The sequence below is a fragment of the Sceloporus occidentalis genome, unplaced genomic scaffold, assembly GCF_023333645.1.
Source record: "Sceloporus occidentalis isolate IW3139 unplaced genomic scaffold, rSceOcc1.0.p SCAF_1, whole genome shotgun sequence".
In the NCBI taxonomy this organism is placed as follows: Eukaryota; Metazoa; Chordata; class Lepidosauria; order Squamata; family Phrynosomatidae; genus Sceloporus; species Sceloporus occidentalis.
In genome coordinates, this window is record NW_028316981.1 from 206,179,289 (window position 1) to 206,202,918 (window position 23,630).

The 23,630-nt window shown below is 46.0% G+C and overlaps 1 protein-coding gene across 1 annotated transcript; it reads left to right on the forward strand.

The window, feature by feature from the left end:
* The first annotated feature begins 1,965 nt into the window (after nucleotides 1-1,965).
* On the forward strand, nucleotides 1,966-22,315 carry LOC149323261 (protein farnesyltransferase/geranylgeranyltransferase type-1 subunit alpha-like). Its single transcript, XM_089488658.1, has 9 exons — nucleotides 1,966-2,161; nucleotides 5,441-5,526; nucleotides 6,870-6,984; nucleotides 13,189-13,293; nucleotides 13,967-14,093; nucleotides 14,534-14,682; nucleotides 15,373-15,435; nucleotides 18,226-18,397; nucleotides 21,588-22,315. Exons 1-9 carry the CDS (start codon nucleotides 2,022-2,024, stop codon nucleotides 21,717-21,719), a joined length of 1,089 nt encoding a protein of 362 aa, XP_089344784.1. The 5' UTR covers nucleotides 1,966-2,021; the 3' UTR covers nucleotides 21,720-22,315.
* Nucleotides 22,316-23,630: the final 1,315 nt, after the last annotated feature.

The window sequence follows — 23,630 nt, forward strand, 5'->3', positions numbered from 1 at the left end:
TTTTACCTTAACAACATGTAAAGGTTTTTCTGATGCAAAAGCATGGAGGCTTCCTGAATTTTTGCATCAAGAAAACGTTTAGGTGTGTTAAGATAAAACATTATTATTATTATTATTAGTAGTAGTAGTAGTAGTATCCCGCTCTTTTGCCAGAAGTGGGACTCAGAGCAGTGCCGTCCCAATTTAAAAGAAAGCATCTGCAAAGTAATACGCATTCATAGAATCTTAAGAGTTGGAAACCCCAGAATGTGGAAATAACGCATTACAAAATAGTTAGTTACTTGTGGAAAATTCAGCATTTTCTTCCTAATAAAGGAGCTTGTAGCCTCACAAAGGATGCGAGAGAAATTGGATTTCACAGGCAGCATACTATCTGAACTGAGGACAACAACCACAGCATCTTGACCAAATGCAGGACTGTGGCTAACATTGTCAATTTTTTTACTTTCTCTCTGCTGTATCATTTTTAACACTTTTGCCTGATGAAGAAGCCAGCGGAGCTTCGAAAGCTTGCAACATGTATTTTGCACATTATTGTTGATCCAATAAAGATATCACTAGAACTCTCTGGTTGAGAAAGCTAAATGTGGTCCTAAACAGACTGCAGAAATAATCCAGTTTGAGACTGCTTTAACTGCCCTGGCTCAGTGCCAGGGAACACTGGGAATTGTAGTTTATTGTGGCGCCAGAGCTCTCTGACAGAGAAGGCTCAATGTCTCACAAAACTATAGCTCCCCAGAATTGCCTAGCATTGAGCCAGGGCAGTTAACGCGGTCTCAAACTGGATTATTTCTGCTGTGTGCTTTGGACCTGTCTCACAAAACTACAATTCCATGTGTGGGTTTTGGGTGAAACTATAGTTTGCACTTAGGTGTAAGTGTTGCTTGTGTAACACTTTCATTGCTCCTAGACTGCGGCCTGCATTCCCCTTGAAGTTTTGAATAGTTGAGACATTTCTGCAAGGAAAAGAAATACAACAAAATGAGACACTGCTGATTGTTAAAACATAACTTTTTTGCTGTTATTATTTGATATGTTATTATAGTGAAGGCGTGTTTTTTGATAAGGGATATAAACAAAGTTACTTGACCTGCTGTGCCATCCAAAGGAATCAAATGGTTACTACAATTTTACTATTGGAGAGGAGGAAAATAGGACTCATATGAAAGGCATTATAACCTGTAAACTGTGATTTATTCTCCATTGTATTGCTGAAGGCAATGTATAACTGCAAAATGCCTAGTGACAACAAACCACTGAGGTATCTGATGACAATATTGATTCTTGTAATACCATGAAGACTAAGGTGGCTCAGGAAGCTGATTTGTAGTGACATGAAAAAGCAGCAACTTGTTTTGTTGTTGTGTGTCTTCAGGTTGCTTGTGGTATATATATTCCTGCAGTGTGTTTTGTATCCAACTGAAAAGTGTTCCTTCCCTCTCTAGTTCTGAATGATCAGGAGACATTATTCAAATTATGCATATATTAGCTGCATCCACAATGCAGAAATAACCCAGTTTGAGACCGCTTTAACTGCCCTGGCTCAGTGCTAGGGAATCCTGGGAACTGTAGCTTGTGGCGGCACCAGAGCTCTCAAGCAAAGAATCTACAGTTCCCAGAATCCCACACAGCACTGGGAGCCAGGGCAGTTAAAGCGGTGTCAAAGTGGGTTGTTCCTGCAGTGTGGATGCAAGTGAAGAGCGTTCGACTTAACACAGGAAGTGTGTGTCGAAATACAAAACGACCGACCCTCTTTATACTTGCATCGAACAGTGTTCGACTTAGTACCGGAAGTGTGTATAGAAATGCAATGCAACCGACCCCCTTTATGTTGCAGGGTGTCTTTCTCTCTATGGTCTGTTTCCTAGGCTAGAAGGAACCGTACCGGAAGAGGCGGGGCTCACTACGCGACGGCGTTTCCGCCTCTCTTCCGCCTCCCTCTTGAAGCCGCTCTAGGCTTCGGACTCTATGGTGGTGTTGGGCGATGTCTTCCTATTGTCCCTTCTTCCGGGGGCGCCAAGATGGCGGACGAGGAAGTGCAGCTGGAGCCAGAGGCTGGTGCTCCTCCTCGGGAGCCTGAGGCCGAGGCTGCCGGGGACAGCGAGCTCCTGGAGAGCGGGGACGGGCTCCCTTTGGAAAGCAACGGCTACGTCTTGTACAGGTCCTTGTCAGAGGGAATGGTGTGGTGACCAGGCGCGTCCTCCTTTTCCCGGACGCGTCCTCCATTCCAGCCTCCAGCCCAGGAGCAGCAGCAGGAGGAGTTCCAGCCTGTCCTCCATTTCGAGCATCACTAACAAGCACGAGCTTTTCATTTGATGTGTTTTAGATGGACAACTATAAAAGACCAGCTTTGGTTGGGTCCTGTCCTCCATTTTGAGCCTGACCAAGAAGCATAAGCTTATAGTTATAGTTAGTGTTTTTAGCTTTTATAGCTTGTCCTCCATTTTGAGCCTGGCCAAGAAGCATGAACTTACATCTCTATTTAGTACTTTTAGGTTTCACAGCTCTTGTAGGTTGTCCTCCATTTTGAGCCTGACCCAACAGCATGGATTTACATGTATATTAGCTGTTTTTAGCATTTGTAGGTTGTCGTGTCCTAGGTTTTTCTTCGACGTCCTACATTTTGTGGTGCCTTGTCCTCTTTTGTGGTTAGGACACCTAGTCACCCCGCTGAAACTGGACTTTGTTGTCCTTGTGTGCCTTCAAGTCCTTTCAGGCTTACGGCAACCTTAAGGCGAACCTACTACCATGGGGTTTTCCTGGCATGTTTCTTCGAAGGAGGCTTGCCATTGCCTTACCATGAGGCTGAGGGGAGTGTGAGGCACACAGGATCGCCTAGTGGGTTTCCATAGCCAAGCTGGGATTCGAACCCTGGTCTCCCAGAGTCCTAGTCCAACAATGCTAAAACCACAACACCATACTGACTTACCCCTGGGGAAGTGTATGCAGAAAACATCCTATTCAGGGCAGACTCAGGGTGTAGGAATAATGCGCTTTGATTGTTTTAACTGCTACAACTCCATCCTACAGAATGATAGGGTTTGTAGTTTTGTGTGGCACCAGAACTCTTTGGCAGAGAAGGTTGGAGACCTTGATTCCCCTAGGAAAAGGATAAATCATATTATTATTATTATTATTATTATTATGAAATTAGAATCACCGAGTTGGAAGAGACCGCAAGGGCCATCCAGTCCAACCCCCTGCCATGCAGGAACTCCCAACCAAAGCATCCCCGACAGATGGCCATCCAGCCTCTGCTTAAAGACCTCCAAGGAAGGTCCTCCGAGGAAGGAGTGTGTTCCACTGTCGAACAGCCCTTACTGTCAGGAAGCTCCTCCTAATGTTGAGGTGGAATCTCTTTTCCTGCAGCTTGCATCCATTGCTCCAGGTCCTAGTCTCTGGAGCAGCAGAAAACAAGCTTGCTCCCTCCTCAATATGACATCCTTTCACATATTTAAACAGGGCTATCATATCACCTCTTAACCTTCTCTTCTCCAGGCTAAACATCCCCAGCTCCCTCAGTCGTTCCTCATAGGGCATGGTTTCCAGACCCTTCACCATTTTAGTCGCCCTCCTTTGGACACATGGCTCCAGTTTCTCAATACTTATTTCAGGAGTCGATAGGATGGAGCTACAGCACTTAAAGTGGTGTCCAACTGCATTGTTTCTACAGTGTAGATGCTCCCTTGACTCGAAGGAGGAGTGCAGATCGGAGGAAGAAATACCAACAATCTAAGACAGTGTTTCCCAAACTTCGATCTTCCAAGTGTTTTGGACTACAACTCCCAGAAATCCTAGCCGTCTTGGCCAACAATCAGGAATTCAGGGAGCTGAAGTCCAAAACACCTGGAGGACCAGTGTTTGGGAACCAGTGATCTAAGATATGCAGATGACAGCATACTGCTGCTAGAAAACAACAAAGACTTGGGACAATTACTAAAGAAAGCCAAAGAAGAAAGTGCAAAACTAGGCTTTATATCCTTTGCCATGCTTAGGGAGTGAAAAGCAGTGCTGAAAATGGATTCTGAAACTAATACAAAATCCATTAAAGATTATGGACTTTCCTTAAAGAAAATAGATGATTCTGGATGTTAAGTAGCCAGAAGCCCTTCCTCTTAATCCCAGATGTGTGGAGGTTCTGTAGTTATTCAGGAATAGGGAAAGTCAATTTTATAACTTGCTCAGAGGCAGCTCATCTCTTCTGACTTCATATGTCCCATGGATGATAACTTGCATTAAAAGCACCTGTTTGTGTTGAGTGTTTGTAGAAATTAAATCCAAGGCTTATTCAGACACTTGCAGGTAAAAACCACCTTAACCGGTATAACTGGTAGCAAGCAACAGTTGCGTTTAAATTCAGACTGTCTTCTTACCTTCCCTGCAAATTATACAAGTCTGCCCTGGCTTTTTACAAAGTGAAGCAAAAATGTATTGACAAATTTTACTAGTGTGCTAGACTTCAACAACTTGCTGTTCTTGGTGTATCAGAGTGACTTGAGCTTGACTCTTACAAGTTCTTTCTGAGGCTGATGCATAAACAGTGTAAAAATGGGAAACAGAATTATTATTATTATTTGCATTATTATTTTTATTGTTTTTAATTATTATTTTTTAATGTGGATAACTACTGTATTAAGTTCCTTCTCAGGGCCTATACTAGTTCTGCAGTTAAATAAAATGCATATATCCCAAGAACTCATACGTAACTGCTGGAAGACATCCAAGTATTCATCTTTCAAGGAGTCAGCGACACTAATAATTTAATGCTCAAAAGTGCATTTTTGATTTTTCTGTAATATCTTCATACAACAGAAGGATTACCATCTGGATTTCTGTCTTGCTGTTTATAGTCATTAGCACATGCACTCATTGTTGGGGAGGTGTGGCATTGCGAAGAAGAAAATAAGCATGTAATGCTACAGTTAATTGATATAATATGTATTTATAGTTATATTTCCTATCTATTCAAACAGTGGTGTGTATTATTAGTGCATCAAACAATAATTCTGGTGCTCTGTGTTTGACATAAGCTCTGTCATGCTGATACTATGCATGATAATGTGAAAGTCTAGCACAAATTCAGATATGCAGGACACCATGATATTCTTTCTGCATGGTCATCCTTAGTGTGTCTTGCCTGTAATAACATGGAGATAGTCTCATCTGGCAGTGCGTGCTTATGCGGCTTTGGAGGGTTTCTGCCATTTCCCTGATCGTAAAGCATTTTTTAGAACTGGTTGAAATTATGGTCATAGATTTCTGGTTTACCCATAACCTTTTGGACATTGGTGCAAAGTACAAATGACGCTGAAGAAGGGAGGAAAAACATATCTGAAATGAATTATGCTGGGATCCTAGATGGGTGAACCAGCTCCCGGACTCTAGGTAATAGCTTAATTTTTTCATTCATTAATATTCTGTTGAATTTTGGTTTTTACAGAGACAGGAAGGAATGGGCTGACCTTGAACCAGTTCCTCAAGACGATGGGCCACATCCAGTTGTTCAGATAATATATAGTGAAAAATGTAAGTAGTGCAGTGTTTTCAATGAACAGGTGGGATGCCCACCAAACAGTGGGCATATATGTTGAAATATGTCTACCAAAATAGGTTGTACCTGAATAGAGGGGCCAGCATCAGCCAACCTTCTCAGTCTTCATTGTCTCACTCACTGTTTTCTTATCAGCTTTTCACTTGCTGTCTTTGTCTCCTGGAATCTTTGCCTTTTGTCAGAAATGATATTAATTTTATGCTACAGTTCTGTGTGTACTTTTGTGAGAATAAGCCTTGCTGTATGCATTTGAACTAACCTCTGTGTAAATATGCAAAGGATCATATTTCAAAATAGGAATGTTTGAGAAATTTGGAGGTTGGGGAAGGCTCATTAGATTATTTGGGACATGAAAGAAGTAATGAAATTAGAATAACATGTACTTTTATCAATAAAATGGGCTTAACAATAATTTATAACCATTTATGGTTATCAGAGAACTGGTACTAAAAGTCAATTGATTTGAAAACTTAAAATACATTTCCAAAGAAAGATGTCAGGGTTTTCTTTAGTAGGTAATTTTGGTTTGCTAGATTTATTGCTCCTGTATCAGGAAGCAGAAACCAACCACAACTATGCACTTTACTATTGATACAGATTGTTTTAATATGCGCTGTGAGCTACTATGGCCTCTAGGTTGTCAAAAGCACAGTATAAAATAAACAACTACAGAAACATCCAAATGATGCATGCTCTTAAAATTCAATTCCAGGAGATTGTTATTGTTATTACAATTCTGTACTATTGTGCTTTTCATGCATAAGAGAAGCAGGAGGGGGGAGGCAGGGCTCTGGCTCTGTGGTTTAGAATTTAAATCTCAGTTATAGGAGAAAAAGGACAGAAGGCAAAGGTAACATGGGATAAATTTGAACAAATTCTGTCCCCAACTTAGAGGATGAGTATCCCAGGGCTAAACTGTCCTTGAAGGAAGTGAAAGATAGAGGTGGTACAGTGTTTTGAAGTGTACCGGGTACAGTGAGCAGCAGGTGAGAATGGACATGGTTGATCTAGAAACCAGTCAACTTTAAAACAGCAAAGAGTGCAAGAATTAGTGAAGAAAATATTACCAGAAGACATGCAATACAACATGAGGCAGACACAATGGGCCAAAGCCGTGGAAAGCACTAAGCTAGGAACACAAGGAGTGTGTGCTAAATGGAGAGCCATTGTAAGAATCAGAAAGAGAATCATTCCAAGATTCAAATGACTAGAGACATCAGTGATTTTAACTGTAGAGTTGGATAGAGGTGAAAGAACCAAGATGTGATAAAGCAAACCAAAGAGTGTTTCATTATATTGTAATTTTTTTTTTATCTAGTTAAAGATGTATATGATTACTTCCGAGCTGTTCTGCAACGTGATGAAAGGAGTGAAAGAGCTTTCAAGTTGACAGGGGATGCTATTGATCTTAATGCTGCAAACTACACAGTGTGGTATGTTCTCATATTATGTCTGTCTTCATTATGTTATTAGTTTTGATATATTAAAAAACAAATAAAGTAGTATTCCTTCGTTCATATGTGCCCATAAAACTGGAAAAGATTAGTACTAATAAGACAAACTGAAACTTGCTGCTTGTGATATTTGGGCAGCTTTTATCTGAACAGTTTCCCAAATGGCTCCTCTGTTTGTCTGCCTTTGAAGAGTAATCAAACTCTACCTGACCCAAAACGTAACAGCCAAACAGTCTTATGGATCAAGCTAGAGGAATGATTTTTATTTACTTATTTATTTATAGTATTTATACCCTGCTCTTCAGCCACAGGTTCTCAGAGCAGCTTGAAGATTGCAAATTTGACATTTCCCTGCCCTCAAGTTTACAATCTAAAAGGATATGACATAAAAGGAGAAGGGAATAGCAGTGAGGAAGGCTTTATGCCACTTCTTTTTGCACCGGGAAAATGCCAGGTTGGGGATGTGGCATGCTGTTGCCGTAGCCCCAATCTGGCAATCAAAGGGGCAGCAGCAAGCCATTCCTATTTCATCCCTAACTTGGTTATTCCAACCTTCAAAAGGCTTCTGATAACTTATTTTTAAAGCTGTATAAGTTGGTTTAGTTCATGTGTTTCAATATTCCTTTACAGCATATCTTTTTGTCTTCAGTTTTTCTGAAATACTTATAAGAAGTAAAGTGGTCTGAGAGTGTAATGGGGATTAATAAAACGAAACAAATTAAAACAAATACAGATGTCCCTATCTTCACTAGCCAGAGAAAGTTTTTTCACTTGTATATCTACTGATCCATTTGGTATTCAGTGTTTTATGCATGTAAGAAAGAACTCTGCCTCTCTTCCAGCTCTTAGAATCATAGAGTTGGAAGAGATCGCAAAGGCCCCCCATTCCAGTCCCATTCTGCCATGCAGGAACTCTCAATCAAAGCATACCCAACAGATGGCCATCCAGCCTCTGCTTAAAGACCTCCAAGGAGGGAGATTCCACCACTCTCTGAGGGAATGTGTTCCACTGCCGAACAGCCCTTACTGTCAGGAAGTTCCTCCTAATGTTGAGGTGGAATCTCTTGCTGGAAAGCTTTGGGAGAAGCTGCGTTCTTCTCTTATGTGAAGCAGTTTGGAAAAGAAAAACAACAACAGAAGCATCTCATATTGTTCCTTCTTTCTGTCACAGTGCAAATGGGAGAAATTCTTTCTTAAACTGCATTTGTCAGAGGCTTTGGGGTGGTGGAGGTGTTAGCAAGAATGAATAGAGGTGAGGCTAAAAAGCCATGCTAATACTTTTGGAACCTTGTAGGCTTATGATTACGCACAGTTTCTTAAACAGAATATTTCTGTTGTATAGATGATGGATGCCGTATAGCATATTACCTAATCTTTGGCTAATAATGTTGCTGAAAGATACCTAGCAATTCTGAGATCGGGTTTTTCTGACTTCCTGAACTATATGTGAACCAAGTAATGTTTCAAATGTACTGACATCCCATTGAATATCAGTGGGAGTCCTTTTCTGGATTGTATTTCATTGGACTGCATTGGGTTACTTTATTTTTGAGGTCAAAAAGATTGTACAAGACCAGGGGTCGGCAACCTCCGGCCCGCGGGCCGGATGCGGCCCGCGGAGGCCTGGCGACCGGCCCCTGCCTCCCCTTGCCGCCGCCGCCGCCGCGGCCGCCCGTCGCGGCGTTTCGCCGCTCTGGGCGCCGCCATTTTGGGCGGCAAAATGGCGGCGAAGTCTCGCGCGACCTCCCTCGAGGTCGCGCGAGACTTCGCGGCCATTTTAGCTGGAAAAATGGCGGCGCCCAGAGCGGCCTCTGGGGCTATGGGCGCCGCCATTTTTTCACCCAAAATGGCGGCGCCCAGAGCGGCGAAAAGCCGCGATGGGCAGCCGCGGCGGCAGCGGCGGCGGGCCTTTGAGAGGCCCGCTGCCGTCCCTGGGGCCCTCCAGGAGGGCTCCGAAGGCGGCAGGGGGCCTCTGGGTGGCCCGCTGCCGTCCCTGGGGCCCTCCAGGAGGGCTCCGAGGGCGGCAGGGGGCCTCTGGGAGGCCCGCTGCCGTCCCTGGGGCCCTCCAGGAGGGCTCCGAGGGCGGCAGGGGGCCTCTGGGTGGCCCGCTGTCGTCCCTGGGGCCCTCCAGGAGGGCTCCGAGGGCGGCAGGGGGCCTGCTGCCGTCCCTGGGGCCCTCCAGGAGGGCTCCGAGGGCGGCAGGGGGCCTCTGGGGGACCCTTTTCCGTCCTTGGGGCCCTCCAGGAGGGCTCCGAGGGCGGCAGGGGGCCTCTGGGGGGCCCTTTTCCGTCCCTGGGGCCCTCCAGGAGGGCTCCGAGGGCGGCAGGGGGCCTGCTGCCGTCCCTGGGGCCCTCCAGGAGGGCTCCGAGGGCGGCAGGGGGCCTCTGGGGGACCCTTTTCCGTCCCTGGGGCCCTCCAGGAGGGCTCCGAGGGCGGCAGGGGGCCTGCTGCCGTCCCTGGGGCCCTCCAGGAGGGCTCCGAGGGCGGCAGGGGGCCTCTGGGGGACCCTTTGCCGTCCCTGGGGCCCTCCAGGAGGGCTCCGAGGGCGGCAGGGGGTCTCTGGGGGACCCTTTGCAGTCCCTGGGGCCCTCCAGGAGGGCTCCGAGGGCGGCAGGGGGCCTGCTGCCATCCCTGGAGCCCTCCAGGAGGGCTCCGAGGGCGGCAGGGGGCCTCTGGGGGGCCCTTTGCCGTCCCTGGGGCCCTCCAGGAGGGCTCCGAGGGCGGCAGGGGGTCTCTGGGGGACCCTTTGCAGTCCCTGGGGCCCTCCAGGAGGGCTCCGAGGGCGGCAGGGGGCCTGCTGCCATCCCTGGGGCCCTCCAGGAGGGCTCCGAGGGCGGCAGGGGGCCTCTGGGGGGCCCTTTGCCGTCTCTGGGACCCTCCAGGAGGGCTCCGAGGGCGGCAGGGGGCCTCTGGGGGGCCCTTTGCCGTCCCTGGGGCCCTCCAGGAGGGCTCTGAGGGCGGCAGGGGGTCTCTGGAGGACCCTTTGCAGTCCCTGGGGCCCTCCAGGAGGGCTCCGAGGGCGGCAGGGGGCCTCTGGGGGGCCCTTTGCCGTCTCTGGGACCCTCCAGGAGGGCTCCGAGGGCGGCAGGGGGCCTCTGGGGGGCCCTTTGCCGTCCCTGGGGCCCTCCAGGAGGGCTCCGAGGGCGGCAGGGGGCCTGCTGCCGTCCCTGGGGCCCTCCAGGAGGGCTCCGAGGGCGGCAGGGGGCCTCTGGGGGAACCCTTTGCCGTCCTTGGGGCCCTCCAGGAGGGCTCCGAGGGCGGCAGGGGGCGTCTGGGGGGCCCGCTGCCGTCCCTGGGGCCCTCCAGGAGGGCTCCGAGGGCGGCAGGGGGCCTGCTGCCGTCCCTGGGGCCCTCCAGGAGGGCTCCAAGGGCGGCAGGGGGCCTCTGGGGGACCCTTTTCCGTCCCTGGGGCCCTCCAGGAGGGCTCCGAGGGCGGCAGGGGGCCTCTGGGGGGCCCTTTTCCGTCCCTGGGGCCCTCCAGGAGGGCTCCGAGGGCGGCAGGGGGCCTGCTGCCGTCCCTGGGGCCCTCCAGGAGGGCTCCGAGGGCGGCAGGGGGCCTCTGGGGGACCCTTTTCCGTCCCTGGGGCCCTCCAGGAGGGCTCCGAGGGCGGCAGGGGGCCTGCTGCCGTCCCTGGGGCCCTCCAGGAGGGCTCCGAGGGCGGCAGGGGGCCTCTGGGGGACCCTTTGCCGTCCCTGGGGCCCTCCAGGAGGGCTCCGAGGGCGGCAGGGGGTCTCTGGGGGACCCTTTGCAGTCCCTGGGGCCCTCCAGGAGGGCTCCGAGGGCGGCAGGGGGCCTGCTGCCATCCCTGGAGCCCTCCAGGAGGGCTCCGAGGGCGGCAGGGGGCCTCTGGGGGGCCCTTTGCCGTCCCTGGGGCCTTCCAGGAGGGCTCCGAGGGCGGCAGGGGGTCTCTGGGGGACCCTTTGCAGTCCCTGGGGCCCTCCAGGAGGGCTCCGAGGGCGGCAGGGGGCCTGCTGCCATCCCTGGGGCCCTCCAGGAGGGCTCCGAGGGCGGCAGGGGGCCTCTGGGGGGCCCTTTGCCGTCTCTGGGACCCTCCAGGAGGGCTCCGAGGGCGGCAGGGGGCCTCTGGGGGGCCCTTTGCCGTCCCTGGGGCCCTCCAGGAGGGCTCTGAGGGCGGCAGGGGGTCTCTGGAGGACCCTTTGCAGTCCCTGGGGCCCTCCAGGAGGGCTCCGAGGGCGGCAGGAGGCCTGCTGCCATCCCTGGGGCCCTCCAGGAGGGCTCCGAGGGCGGCAGGGGGCCTCTGGGGGGCCCTTTGCCGTCTCTAGGACCCTCCAGGAGGGCTCCGAGGGCGGCAGGGGGCCTCTGGGGGGCCCTTTGCCGTCCCTGGGGCCCTCCAGGAGGGCTCCGAGGGCGGCAGGGGGCCTGCTGCCGTCCCTGGGGCCCTCCAGGAGGGCTCCGAGGGCGGCAGGGGGCCTCTGGGGGAACCCTTTGCCGTCCTTGGGGCCCTCCAGGAGGGCTCCGAGGGCGGCAGGGGGCGTCTGGGGGGCCCGCTGCCGTCCCTGGGGCCCTCCAGGAGGGCTCCGAGGGCGGCAGGGGGCCTCTGGGGGGCCTGCTGCCGTCCCTGGGGCCCTCCAGGAGGGCTCCGAGGGCGGCAGGGGGCCTCTGGGGGGCCCTTTGCCGTCTCTGGGACCCTCCAGGAGGGCTCCGAGGGCGGCAGGTGGCATCTGGGGGGCCCTTTGCCGTCCCTGGGGCCCTCCAGGAGGGCTCCGAGGGCGGCAGGGGGTCTCTGGGGGACCCTTTGCAGTCCCTGGGGCCCTCCAGGAGGGCTCCGAGGGCGGCAGGGGGCCTGCTGCCATTCCTGGGGCCCTCCAGGAGGGCTCCGAGGGCGGCAGGGGGCCTCTGGGGGGCCCTTTGCCGTCTCTGGGACCCTCCAGGAGGGCTCCGAGGGCGGCAGGGGGCCTCTGGGGAGCCCTTTGCCGTCCCTGGGGCCCTCCAGGAGGGCTCCGAGGGAGGCAGGGGGTCTCTGGGGGACCCTTTGCAGTCCCTGGGGCCCTCCAGGAGGGCTCCGAGGGCGGCAGGGGGCCTGCTGCCATCCCTGGGGCCCTCCAGGAGGGCTCCGAGGGCGGCAGGGGGCCTCTGGGGGGCCCTTTGCCGTCTCTGGGACCCTCCAGGAGGGCTCCGAGGGCGGCAGGGGGCGTCTGGGGGGCCCGCTGCCGTCCCTGGGGCCCTCCAGGAGGGCTCCGAGGGAGGCAGGGGGTCTCTGGGGGACCCTTTGCAGTCCCTGGGGCCCTCCAGGAGGGCTCCGAGGGCGGCAGGGGGCCTGCTGCCATCCCTGGGGCCCTCCAGGAGGGCTCCGAGGGCGGCAGGGGGCCTCTGGGGGGCCCTTTGCCGTCTCTGGGACCCTCCAGGAGGGCTCCGAGGGCGGCAGGGGGCGTCTGGGGGGCCCGCTGCCGTCCCTGGGGCCCTCCAGGAGGGCTCCGAGGGCGGCAGGGGGCCTCTGGGGGGCCTGCTGCCGTCCCTGGGGCCCTCCAGGAGGGCTCCGAGGGCGGCAGGGGGCCTCTGGGGGGCCCTTTGCCATCCCTGGGGCCCTCCAGGAGGGCTCCGAGGGACGGCAGGGGGCCTCTGGGAGGCCCGGTGCTGTCGCTGGGGCCCTCCAGGGGGCCCTCCAGCGCTGGTGGCCCCCACCAGCTTTTTTGCCGGTCTCTGACGGGGCCTGGGGCCCCGTCAGGGGCCAGCAAAGGTGGGGAGGCCTGGCCCCCGGAGGGTGGAGGCTCCGCCCCCGGTACGCAGCCCCGCCCCGGAGGGTGGAAGCTCCGCCCCCGGCACACGGCCCCGCCCCGGAGGGTGGAAGCTCCACCCCCCCGCACGTGGCCCCGCCCCGGAGGGTGGAAGCTCCACCCCCCGGCTTCGGCCCCCCAGTCGCCTGAGGGACACCAACCCGGCCCCCGGCTCAAAAAGGTTGCCTACCCCTGTACAAGACGAACAGGCAAACATTGACTATTATAGCATTTCATTGACTATTTCACCCACTCCTCTCTCTCTCTCTCTCTCTCTCTCTCTCTCTCTTGGCAAGGGATATTTTATTTGACACAATTTATTTGCATGGGAAAATGCCCTGTACAATTTAAATTATTTGCAGAATTTTGTTCTGTACTGGTATATGTAGAAAGAATGAAGCAACTAAGTTTAATATTGGATTCCTCTCCCCCACATTTGTTTTGTAGGCATTTCCGTAGGGTTCTTCTACAGTCCTTGAAGAAAGACTTACATGAAGAACTCAATTATATCACAGCTATCATTGAAGATCAACCAAAGAATTATCAAGTCTGGTAAAATCCGACTTCTTTTGATGACACAAGATCCTCTTGTAAGGAAACACTTCTTTTCAGAATTAGAGACACAACATTGTCACTTGTGAGAGTACTGTAGGTAGCTTGCCATAATTACCTGTGGCAAAAATTTATTGGAATGATAATTGATTTTGTATTCATGAACATTGATATACATAGGAAATTTAAGAGTGTGCAGTATTTCATGAAAGAAAAAGAAAGAGGGGAAAGTAGGAGAGAAAAGTTGGATACGTGTATGAACAACAGTAAAAAAACCTTGAAATGTGACTAGGACTCAGTGGATTTAGGTGATACACTTGAGTATTCCTAAGGAGTATGAGGTGAAAGTTATGCCATATTTAGTGAGCAAACCCATAGGGCAGGAGTAGGTAATGTTCAGCCTTCCAAATGTTGTTGAACTGATGTTTGTCTCCAACAACATGTGAGAGGGCAACAGTGTGCAGTGGAATAAGATACAAAAGAGTCAGACATAATTCCACAAATCACTGTAGCATCACTCTTGAAGTATCATTACTTAAACTCTTTGGTTTTCCAGTAAATGCAATCATCCTCCCTAGAAGAGTATTCTGATGTTTTTAAAAACAAAACAGGGACTGAATAAGTATTGTGTTTTTTAAAAGAAACAACAACAAACTATTTCTTAAATTTTTAGGCACCACAGACGGGTGCTGGTGGAATGGCTGAAGGATCCATCTCAAGAACTTGAATTTATAGCAGACATTCTTAATCAGGATGCCAAAAACTACCATGCATGGCAGCATAGGCAGTGGGTGATTCAGGTACGTTGATGAAGTCATTATTGTCCTGGAAGAGATACATGTATGAAAGGAAGGCTTCTGTATTGCCAGGAGCCCTGAGAAGATTAAGTGATAACATAATGTATTTCTTGGTCATGAGCTGGGAAGGGGAGAGAAGGTTGGGAATAAGATGTTGTTTCAGAAAATGTGAAACCCAGGTACTCTTGTCAACCTCTTCATGTGATGTATTGTCCTAAGCATGGCCTCCTTCATATGTTTTCTCCTTTTTGTATAATTTTTTTCTCATGTTTTTCATCTCTTGCTTAAAAGAATTATTTGTTTTCTGTTCTCAGATTATGCTTGACTTACTCTTTCTGTCTCTTAATATTAGAGTTATATCAGTTACTATCAATATGTGAAAATGAGGCAATTTTCCTAATGTGCATCCTCTTTTAGCATTTCCCCTTATTTTGGGTGCCTAGGAATTTAAGCTATGGGATGATGAACTGGAGTATGTTGAACAGCTCTTGAAAGAAGATGTCAGAAATAATTCTGTGTGGAACCAAAGATACTTCGTAATTTCAAATACAACTGGTTATAATGATCCTTCAGTTCTAGAGAGAGAAGTCCAGTAAGTAATCTTCTACTTGGCTTCATCTAATGACATTTACTCTTTACAGAGGCAAAAAAGACATGCATCATGCAATAACCTGAATGATAGACTGTGTTCTTGCATAATAGTAAATTCTCCAAGTGCTAGCTCTTACATAGTACAAATTCCACCTCGAACACTCAGTAGAAGTGGTGTCAGAAAACATGGAGGAGCCCTAAATTGACAAAACTACAAAAAAATGTCTGTTGTAGAAAAACTTTGATGGATAGGGCATCCTTCAAAAACATCCCATGAATGTGGGGCACAAGCAGCAGACAGAAAACTGATCAGCAATTGCACGTGTTTGATGAAAAAAGAATAAATGGAATGTAGTCTGGAATCATGAATAAAAGTGCTCTACACTGTAGTATTATGCTGTGGTCTTAATTGTTTCTTTTTCTCTTTTGTTTGAGTATCTAGACAGATCATTGTAATTAGACAAAAGCATAAAAATGCATAGCTCTGAATATTTTTCTCTTTAAAAACTGAAACATTTCTAGTTTAGTCTTACATTAAGTATCAACATTTATTACATAAATTGTAGGCATAAACTAGTGCTTGTGATGACTGTTCTGTTTGCCCTTCTGCCAACCATTTGGAATTGAGAATACCTTGACTCTCATAGTATACAGACTGTTTCTTCATCATATACTTTGTTCTCCTTTTCAGGTACACCCTAGAAATGATCAAGATGGTGCCTCATAATGAAAGTGCTTGGAACTATTTGAAAGGGTGAGAGGATATGTGTTAGCCACTCCAAAACACAGAAAATAGTGCAGAATGTGGCACTGAGAATAGTAGTCAGCTTCCTAAATCCTGGTTTTAAACTTTAAAACAGGTTTCTGGTCTTTTTGACTTGCAAAAGATATGTTTCAAAGTTGTGTGAATTACATTTACCTGAAACCCTAGCAATCAGCATGGATGTTAAGCAGGATTTCCTGTGGTTCAGATGCCTTGCCTTTCTTGATGAATAGCCAAGCTAGAAAGAAAGTGTGTAAAACAACAACAATAATAATAATAGGATTTATTTATATGTCGCCCAATCACTGGGAATCCGGGCGGCTTACAACAGAGGGGATAATAGATGCTTCCCTGCCCTCAGGCTTACAATCTAAAAAGACACGACACAAAAGGAGAAGGGAATGGTGAGGAGGGGAGGGATCAGGTCCAGCATTCTTCTCTCCCTCTGAGGCCTGGACCAAGGCAGATGGACCGGAGGGAGGGCTCTTCTTCTTCAGGCTAGCCCTGATGGAGCTGGGCCTGTCTGGTCACTCCCACGCAGGCTAGAGGATGACAGTTATGGAGGGAGGAGTCAATGTGATTATGCAAATGATAGGACAGAAAGTGATTTTTTTTAAAAAAATGCATTTTCTATATTCACAAAGGATAATGAACATTTAAAAATAAAGAGCTTATAAATATGCTATTGATACCAGTAAGACAAGAAATCATACATTGTTGGAAAACTGCAAAAGATTTAAGTGTTAATGAATGGTTAAGTTGAGTTTGATGCATCACCTTAATGGAAAAGTTAACAGTACTATGAGATAAATAACAATAGGAGGTATGATACATTTTGGACAATATGATATTCATTTATTTACCATGCAGATGTAAATATAGAATAATAGGACCAGCAAATCAAGACACTTACCTAGTCTTCTGTACCCTAAGATTTGTTAGCACTTGTCTCCTTAGAAGAATAATTAGGATTTTAAATATACTTAGCCCCTATATATATATATATATATATATATATATATAAAATTTCCCCTCAACACTACAGTATATATAAATATAGCATCTGAATATTTTCCAAACCATCCACCCATGAACATTTTTGCTGTGCAGTGGCTGGACATCTCTCAAAATTAATTCTAGACATGGACATACTCATACAAAGGCCAAACTCCATCCCACATAAATCCTGTAATATGGAGGGAAGTCACACATGGGATGAGTCTCATGCCAATCTCTGTGTATGCGTTGTGAATATATAGTATTTTGGAATGAAGAGTTTTCTTTTCCTGGTTGCCTTCAGAGAAACAAATGTCCCAAAGTTTTTGAGCTGACAAGACTTAAAATAGAGTGAGGGATACTGGAAAGTTACTATATGCTTCCTTTTTCTTTTAATGTTTATGCTATAATAAAGATGTTAATTTTTGATAAGTAATAATGCATTAAAAAAGACCCATGTTTATACACTGAAATCTGGGTAATTATGTTTTAAAAATGTCTCATTCAGACCAAAATATTTTTATCTCAGGCTCTGTACTTTCAATTTTCCTTATCATATCTCAAAGTAAATATCAGTCCCTTCAACCACATCATCCCCCAATGATCTAATTGTATACTGTACCCCACATTTTGCACCCATTTTATCATATTACCTATTATTATTTATTATATAATCTTTGATCTGTTCCTCCTCAATTTCCATTCTTACCAGTAACCTACTAGTAATACAGTTTACCAGTTAAATGTTCTTCATCAGTAGACAGTTAAATTTCAATTCAGATATAGAGAGTTCCAAAACCATATCGTTTCTTAGCTGTCTTAAATCTTTCATATATCTACCATAATGCTAAAACCTTCTGATTCCAGTTCATTTGGAATCAGCACTGTTCACAGTTCAGCACTGATCTTCATCTAATATTAAAAAGTCTTTGTAAGTTACCCATTTTTTCTTTTAATGCTATTTCTTTTCTATGAAAAACTTCCTGTGGTGATACCCACAAATGTATCTTAGAGTGAAACCTTAATTTGTATCTGTTCTAAATTCTCAATAGAGTATATCTCACAGAGGCTGCCTCCCCACTGTAGAAATAATCCATTTTGACACCACTTTTACTTCCATAGCTTAATGCTGTAGAATTCTGGGAACTGCAGTTTGTTGTGGCACCAGAGGTCTCTGACAGAGAAGACTAAATGTCTCACAGAACAACAAATCATTGAATTCCATAGCACTGAGCCATGATAATTAAAGTGGTGTTAAATGGGATTATTTCTGCAATGCGGATGCAGCCAAAATTATTGTTAAAATCCATATTTGTCTTACCTTTCTTATACCAAAGAGGCCCATGCCATCTAAACCTCAAATAAAATCCTTCTAAATCTGAATATAAATCTAGCAATCTCTTACTACTCAAAAACATCCAGTCTTAACCATACAATGCAACAAGCTGCAAAATGCAATTACCAGTCTGCTAACCCCAATCCATCTTGCAAGATCTTAGACCTCATTCTAGGGGTTTTTTTCCCTAGCAAAAAAAAAATTTGACAAATCTTTATGCCTTTGTTTAAGTGGCACATCACTGGTCAGAATCGGAATTGTTTTGAAATAAAAATAATATATTTGGTAAAACATTCATTTTTATCATAGAAATTCTACCTAACAGTGATAAGTTTTTCCCATTGGAGAGCTCCGTCTTCTGTAGGAAATGATGGATTTATGAACATAGTGAATATGGTTATCAAGGTATGCAGGTTCATTGTAATGTTCATAGTTGTGTTATGTTCTAGGATTTTGCAAGATCGTGGCCTTTCAAAATATCCAAATCTCTTAGAACAGCTGCTGGAATTGCAACCAAGTCACAGTTCTCCCTACCTGATTGCCTTCTTGGTGGATATATATGAAGATATGCTAGAAAACCAGTGTGAAAACAAAGAAGAAACTCTCAACAAAGCATTAGAGGTTAGTCGTTTTACAAGTAGCTTAGCTGGCCTGTTACCATTTATAATGTGTTTCATACATAACTCATTCTCTTATCTCTTGTAGAATTGAATCTCAGAAGTTGAACAATAGGCTGTCAGTTTACTGTGATTATACTAAATTTTGATATATAAAACAAATAGGCCATTTTTGAAAGTATATCACCAGATACATTCTCACAGAATCTTCTAATAATAAAGGAGGGTATCTGTTTGTGATAGATGTACATCCAAGTCTATGAAACGTAAAATTTAACGTGTTTTCTAAGGAGACCCTAGGAGCTTGCATCTAGCAATTATTTGGACTTTTTAAAGATATACAAACTAATTTAAATGTACCTGTGTTTGAAGCCATGTTCAGTCAGTAGGTGGGGAAACTTCCTTAATGTACACATAGTATTGCAATTGATAGTCTGAAGCTGGGGAAAGGGAGCTTTCTTTAGGCCAGTTATAAAGTTACCTAGCTATGCCCCCACATATGGGGTGGCTAGACCCCTTCTTTATGTTCTGTAGTTGGTTGGCCCAGGGATGTTAGCAATCATGGCTTTACTCAAACAGTGCAGGGTGTCTAATTTGGATAGTTTGATAGCTTTACTAAATGTTACTCAAGCATTGCAAAGCCAGATATTTTCATGTAACAAAAGGAAAATTAAGGAAATCACTTCAGCCAAAAACACTGTAACTATGGGCCCGAAAAGACTGGCCAAAATAAAGCTGCTTTGGGTCACTTTGGAGGTATGCTGTTTAAATGATGCATTCGTCCTAAGAGGCCGGAAGCTGCACCAAAGTCACGATCCAGTCCTAAGGACTGGAGCGCAGCTTTTTGGCCTAGCTTCTGGCCTCTTAAGATGTGTGTGTCATAAACATCATACCTCCAAAGTGACCCGAAGGGAATATACACTACTACATCATACAGTTGCTTTTTTGGTTTCAAACTTGCCAGTGCTCAATGTTTGCTACTATAAAAATGCATTATGTTTAACAGTTTAGTTCAAGGCTATTATTGCTGTATGCATTTTTACTTCTGTCTCCATATGCCACTTCACACATTTTGAGTTGCATCTGATTTTCATATTATGCTTAATATAATTTAAGAACTCCCAACAGTATCTAGTCAGTCAGTGCCCGCTTTTTTACACATGAGTAGCAGGATTTCCAAAGGTAACATACTGCCTCCTTAGACTGAGTTCTGTGCTTGCTAATTAATACTTTGACAAAAATGGCTTATTTTTTATTCTTGACAATAAGTTGTGGTACATCAGGTAAGGCACATTCTCTTGCTTAAGAAAGGAAGCAAGCAGGACCAGTTAATAATAATAATGTAATATGATAATAATAATAATTTGTATTCCACTTTTTCACAAAGGAATCAAAGCAGATTCCAACAGTATAATTAAAACATCAAACAATTAAAAATTACAATTTAAAACCCCCAACCCTCCCCCCAATCATAAAAACAGTGATCAACTTGATCAGCTGTTAGAATCCTATATTTATGTAGTGCCTATTAAGATGATTAGATTTGCATTTTATCCTAGTATCCAGATAACTGTATTTTCTTTGCTCTGCCAAATCATAAAAGCCAGGCAGAGATATACTTCGATCTGAGGAGGATGTTCTACATTAAGAAGTGGGAAGCCCTGATATGCACTGATAAACCTCTGCATTACCTTGCAGTCCACAAATATTATTCCTTCCCTGCATGTACAAGTAATGAAGGGTCAATTTTGTGCCTCCAAGGGACTCAGTCTAGAAATAAACAAAAGGGATATAAGGAAAGGGAGGACCATGGAGTCAATGAGGGAATTAATTGTGTTGTGTGTTGTGTGCCTTCAAGTCATTTCCAATTTATGGTGACCCTGTCATGGGATTTTCATATCAAGATTTGTTCAGAGATGTTTTGTCTTTGCCTTTTTTAGATTGTAAGCCTGAGAGCAGGGAAATGTCTAATTAACAAATTGTAAGCCACTCTGATAGTCTTGGTTGAAGAGCGGGGTATAAATAAATTATCATCATCATCATCATTATTATTTCCCTGAGACTCAGAGAGTGTGGCTTGCCCAGGTCACCCCAGTGAATTTCCATGGCTGAGTGGAGATTCAAAACCTGGTTTCTGGAGTCATAGTCCAGTGTTCAAACCACTATACCATGTTGGCTATTAATTCAATTCATATACATAGATTCATTTATTGTTGGATATGAAGACTAAGAGTGCACCGTGATAAGTGGGAGGGGAAGTCACATTTTTCAATGTGTGGGCCATGTAAAAACTTGCTGGTGATTAAACTAGTACTTCAAAGAGAATAATACACTAAGCATTTGTTTCTGATGTGCTAGTCTATTAACATGGGGTTTTTTTTAGTAGGAGGAGCATACAGAAATCTGAGCCATCCCCAGAGTCTGCAGATGTACAGCTCATAGATTTGCCCTTCGTTTTCCATAATGTGTAGAATTGCTCTGAATATGTAGCTAAGAAGCTATGGTCACGTAAATATAATCCTGGTAGCACATGACTGGGTCACTTGTCATATTTAATGACATTTGTGTCCCGTCGTTCCTATAGCAAGCTCCTAAAAAAACATACATGGTATTGATCTCTTGACAGCATTGTGAGGAAGCTTATATTAACAGACATAACTTGCTTAAGCCATCCAATTAACTTCCTCTTTATCAAAGTATGGCTTTACCTCAGGGTTGTCCTGGCTCTGTCCATTAATCCAGCTTCCTCAACCTGGCACCTTACAGATGTGCTGGAGTGTCATTCCCATCATCCCCAGCTATGTTAGGTGAGGATGATGATAGTAGTAGCTCAGCACATCTTCAAAGGCAATATATGGAAACAAATGCATCACGCCATGCTGCCTCTCTACCCTACTAGGTCTCATAGTGATTTGCTGACAATGAAATGGAATCCCAACTGAATTTGGTGGCTTTGTTCTCTGAATCTATTCATCTCTGGTTAAAATAAAAGCACCGTGAGTACTAGCAGTGTCCAACATGACTATTGTAGCAGCCTTTCTGAGGGCAGTGCAGTGTATTTTCCAGAGTGTTCCTTTCTCCAAATGTGGTTGCATAGTAAAAGAAATAAGGGTGCATGTTTAATAAGTAAAACCATGTGCTTAAATAAGTAAAACCATGTGCTTAAATTACAAACTTGTAATTTTTTTCTATAGTTATGTGAAATCCTGGCTAAAGAAAAGGATATAATACGGAAGGAATACTGGCGATACATTGGAAGATCCCTTAAGAGTAAACACAGCCCAGATGAGGAACAGAATGTGCCAACTGAAGGTGATCAGCTGTAACTTCATATTAGGAGGAAAAAACATGGCCTTCAGTTCTGTGTGTATTACACAAACTTTGAGTGGGGATTCCTAAGCAGACAGTTAAACAGAGCGTTGTCCCCTTCTCCCAAAATATATTATAACTATAAATTACTGCAGAGGTGTTGCTTCTAACTACACAGAGAATGCACAGAGTTCTATGTAACAAATAGACCCGTGGTTTCTGCTGCTATAAAGGTTAGTTATGGGGTGGTCCAAAGCACTGTGCGTTCAAAAAACACTTAGTAATTACTTGAATTGTACCAAATAAAGGAATTGTTTCTTAACAGTATATAAATAATGCTGTACTAGCAAATTTAATGCCCTAAATCAGTTCCCAGCCTTGGCCTCCATAAAGTGGCCCATGTTCTCATAAAGCAAGCGCATGTAAGATTCTGAATGTATTTGAGTTGGATTGTAGAGACCTTGTGTACAGTGGATATATAGAGTAACTTAATTTTAGTTACTGTAAGGAGGGTGGGTAGTTGTGTACTGGAGGAGCTATGCAACACTGTGTTTTCATTGTACCCAACTAATGCCATCAATAATTTGTAATAAAGATATAGATACTTGCACAAGGATTGAATGTGTGTTTTGATACTGACCTTTTTAAATATCTAGAGCAGATTGAGGATTGTGCAGCCCTTCCCCGCCCCTCCCTCCTGAGGCCTTGAATCCCCCAAATTTAAACTAAATCAGCTGACAAAGCTTTTTTGACCAAAAATTGACTTCTGTGGGCCCATTTATCTCACTAAATACTGTTTAGTAGTCTCTTACCCCAAAGCAGTGTAGAAGACACCTAAATGTGCTGTTTTAGTAACATCTGAGGAATTGTCAGGTGAGCTATTGCATCCCACCAGGGGATCAAAAATACCAAACCTATTGCCCTCTAAACACTGGATGATGCCCATCCTCATCCACAGTAAACATATCCAAAATAGATTTGTAGGCCCTGGCACATCTCACACTATGTGTAGTTTTGTTTAAAAGTACTTTTCTGTTTCTTTTCTGCCCACCAATGCTTTCAAAGCACTGGACAGTAAAACAGATAAACAGTTTTCAACATTAAAGGCCCTAGGTAATATTTTTTGCTGCCTGCCTGAAGTTCAGCAAGCATGGGGATCAGTTTGACTTCGTTTGGGAGGGAGTTGAACAATTGAGGTACTGCAACAGACAAAGTCCTAGCTTACATACTGATCAAATGTTACTAGCATGGTGGGAGAAACAAGAGAGCCTCAATATCTTAGCAGCCTCCAGTCTTTCAGATATTATGGTTCAAACTTTTTAGATTAAAAACCAGCACCTTGAATTGAGCTCAAACAAATAGAAAACCTGTGTAGTTGGTTCAAGACTGGTTACATATGGTGTCTTAAGCATATGCCAGACAATAGCCTGGTCAGCACGCTTTGCTCTAGCTTCTGAATGGTTTTCAAGTGCAGCCTGGCAGAGAACACATTAAAAGAGGATAATCAACATGTAATTAAGGCATGGATCACTAGCCAAGTCTGCCTTCCCTAGGAAGAAGTGCCACTATAATGCTATATCCTGGGGCCACAGGCACTCCTGGACACAGCAGTCTCATTGCCTTGCAGGAGCAATATCAGGTACAAAACACACCCAAGCTCTGAACCTTTAGAGCAGTGATGGTGAACCTTTTAGAGACTGGGTGCCCAAATTCAAAGGCATTCCTGCACCAGGTAACACTGCAAACACAGCCAGGGGCTGGGACTTCTGGGGAGCAGGACTTTGCCTTCTGGGGCCGGAACTTCCCCAGAGACATCTGAAAGCCCAGGAGGGAAGAGGAGAGCAGGCATGTGTCTGTTCCTTTTCTTCCCCCTGCCCTTCCGTGCCTTTAGCCATCTCTGGCGAGGCAGCTAAAGGCACAGGAGGGTG

Excerpts from the sequence above, each read along its gene's own strand:
- LOC149323261 (XM_089488658.1), top strand. The coding sequence starts at position 2,022 with ATGGCGGACGAGGAAGTGCAGCTGGAGCCAGAGGCTGGTGCTCCTCCT. Across the intron at positions 2,162-5,440 it reads AACGGCTACGTCTTGTACAG|AGACAGGAAGGAATGGGCTG; the intron begins GTCCTTGTCAGA and ends TGGTTTTTACAG. Across the intron at positions 18,398-21,587 it reads CTCTCAACAAAGCATTAGAG|TTATGTGAAATCCTGGCTAA; the intron begins GTTAGTCGTTTT and ends TTTTTTCTATAG.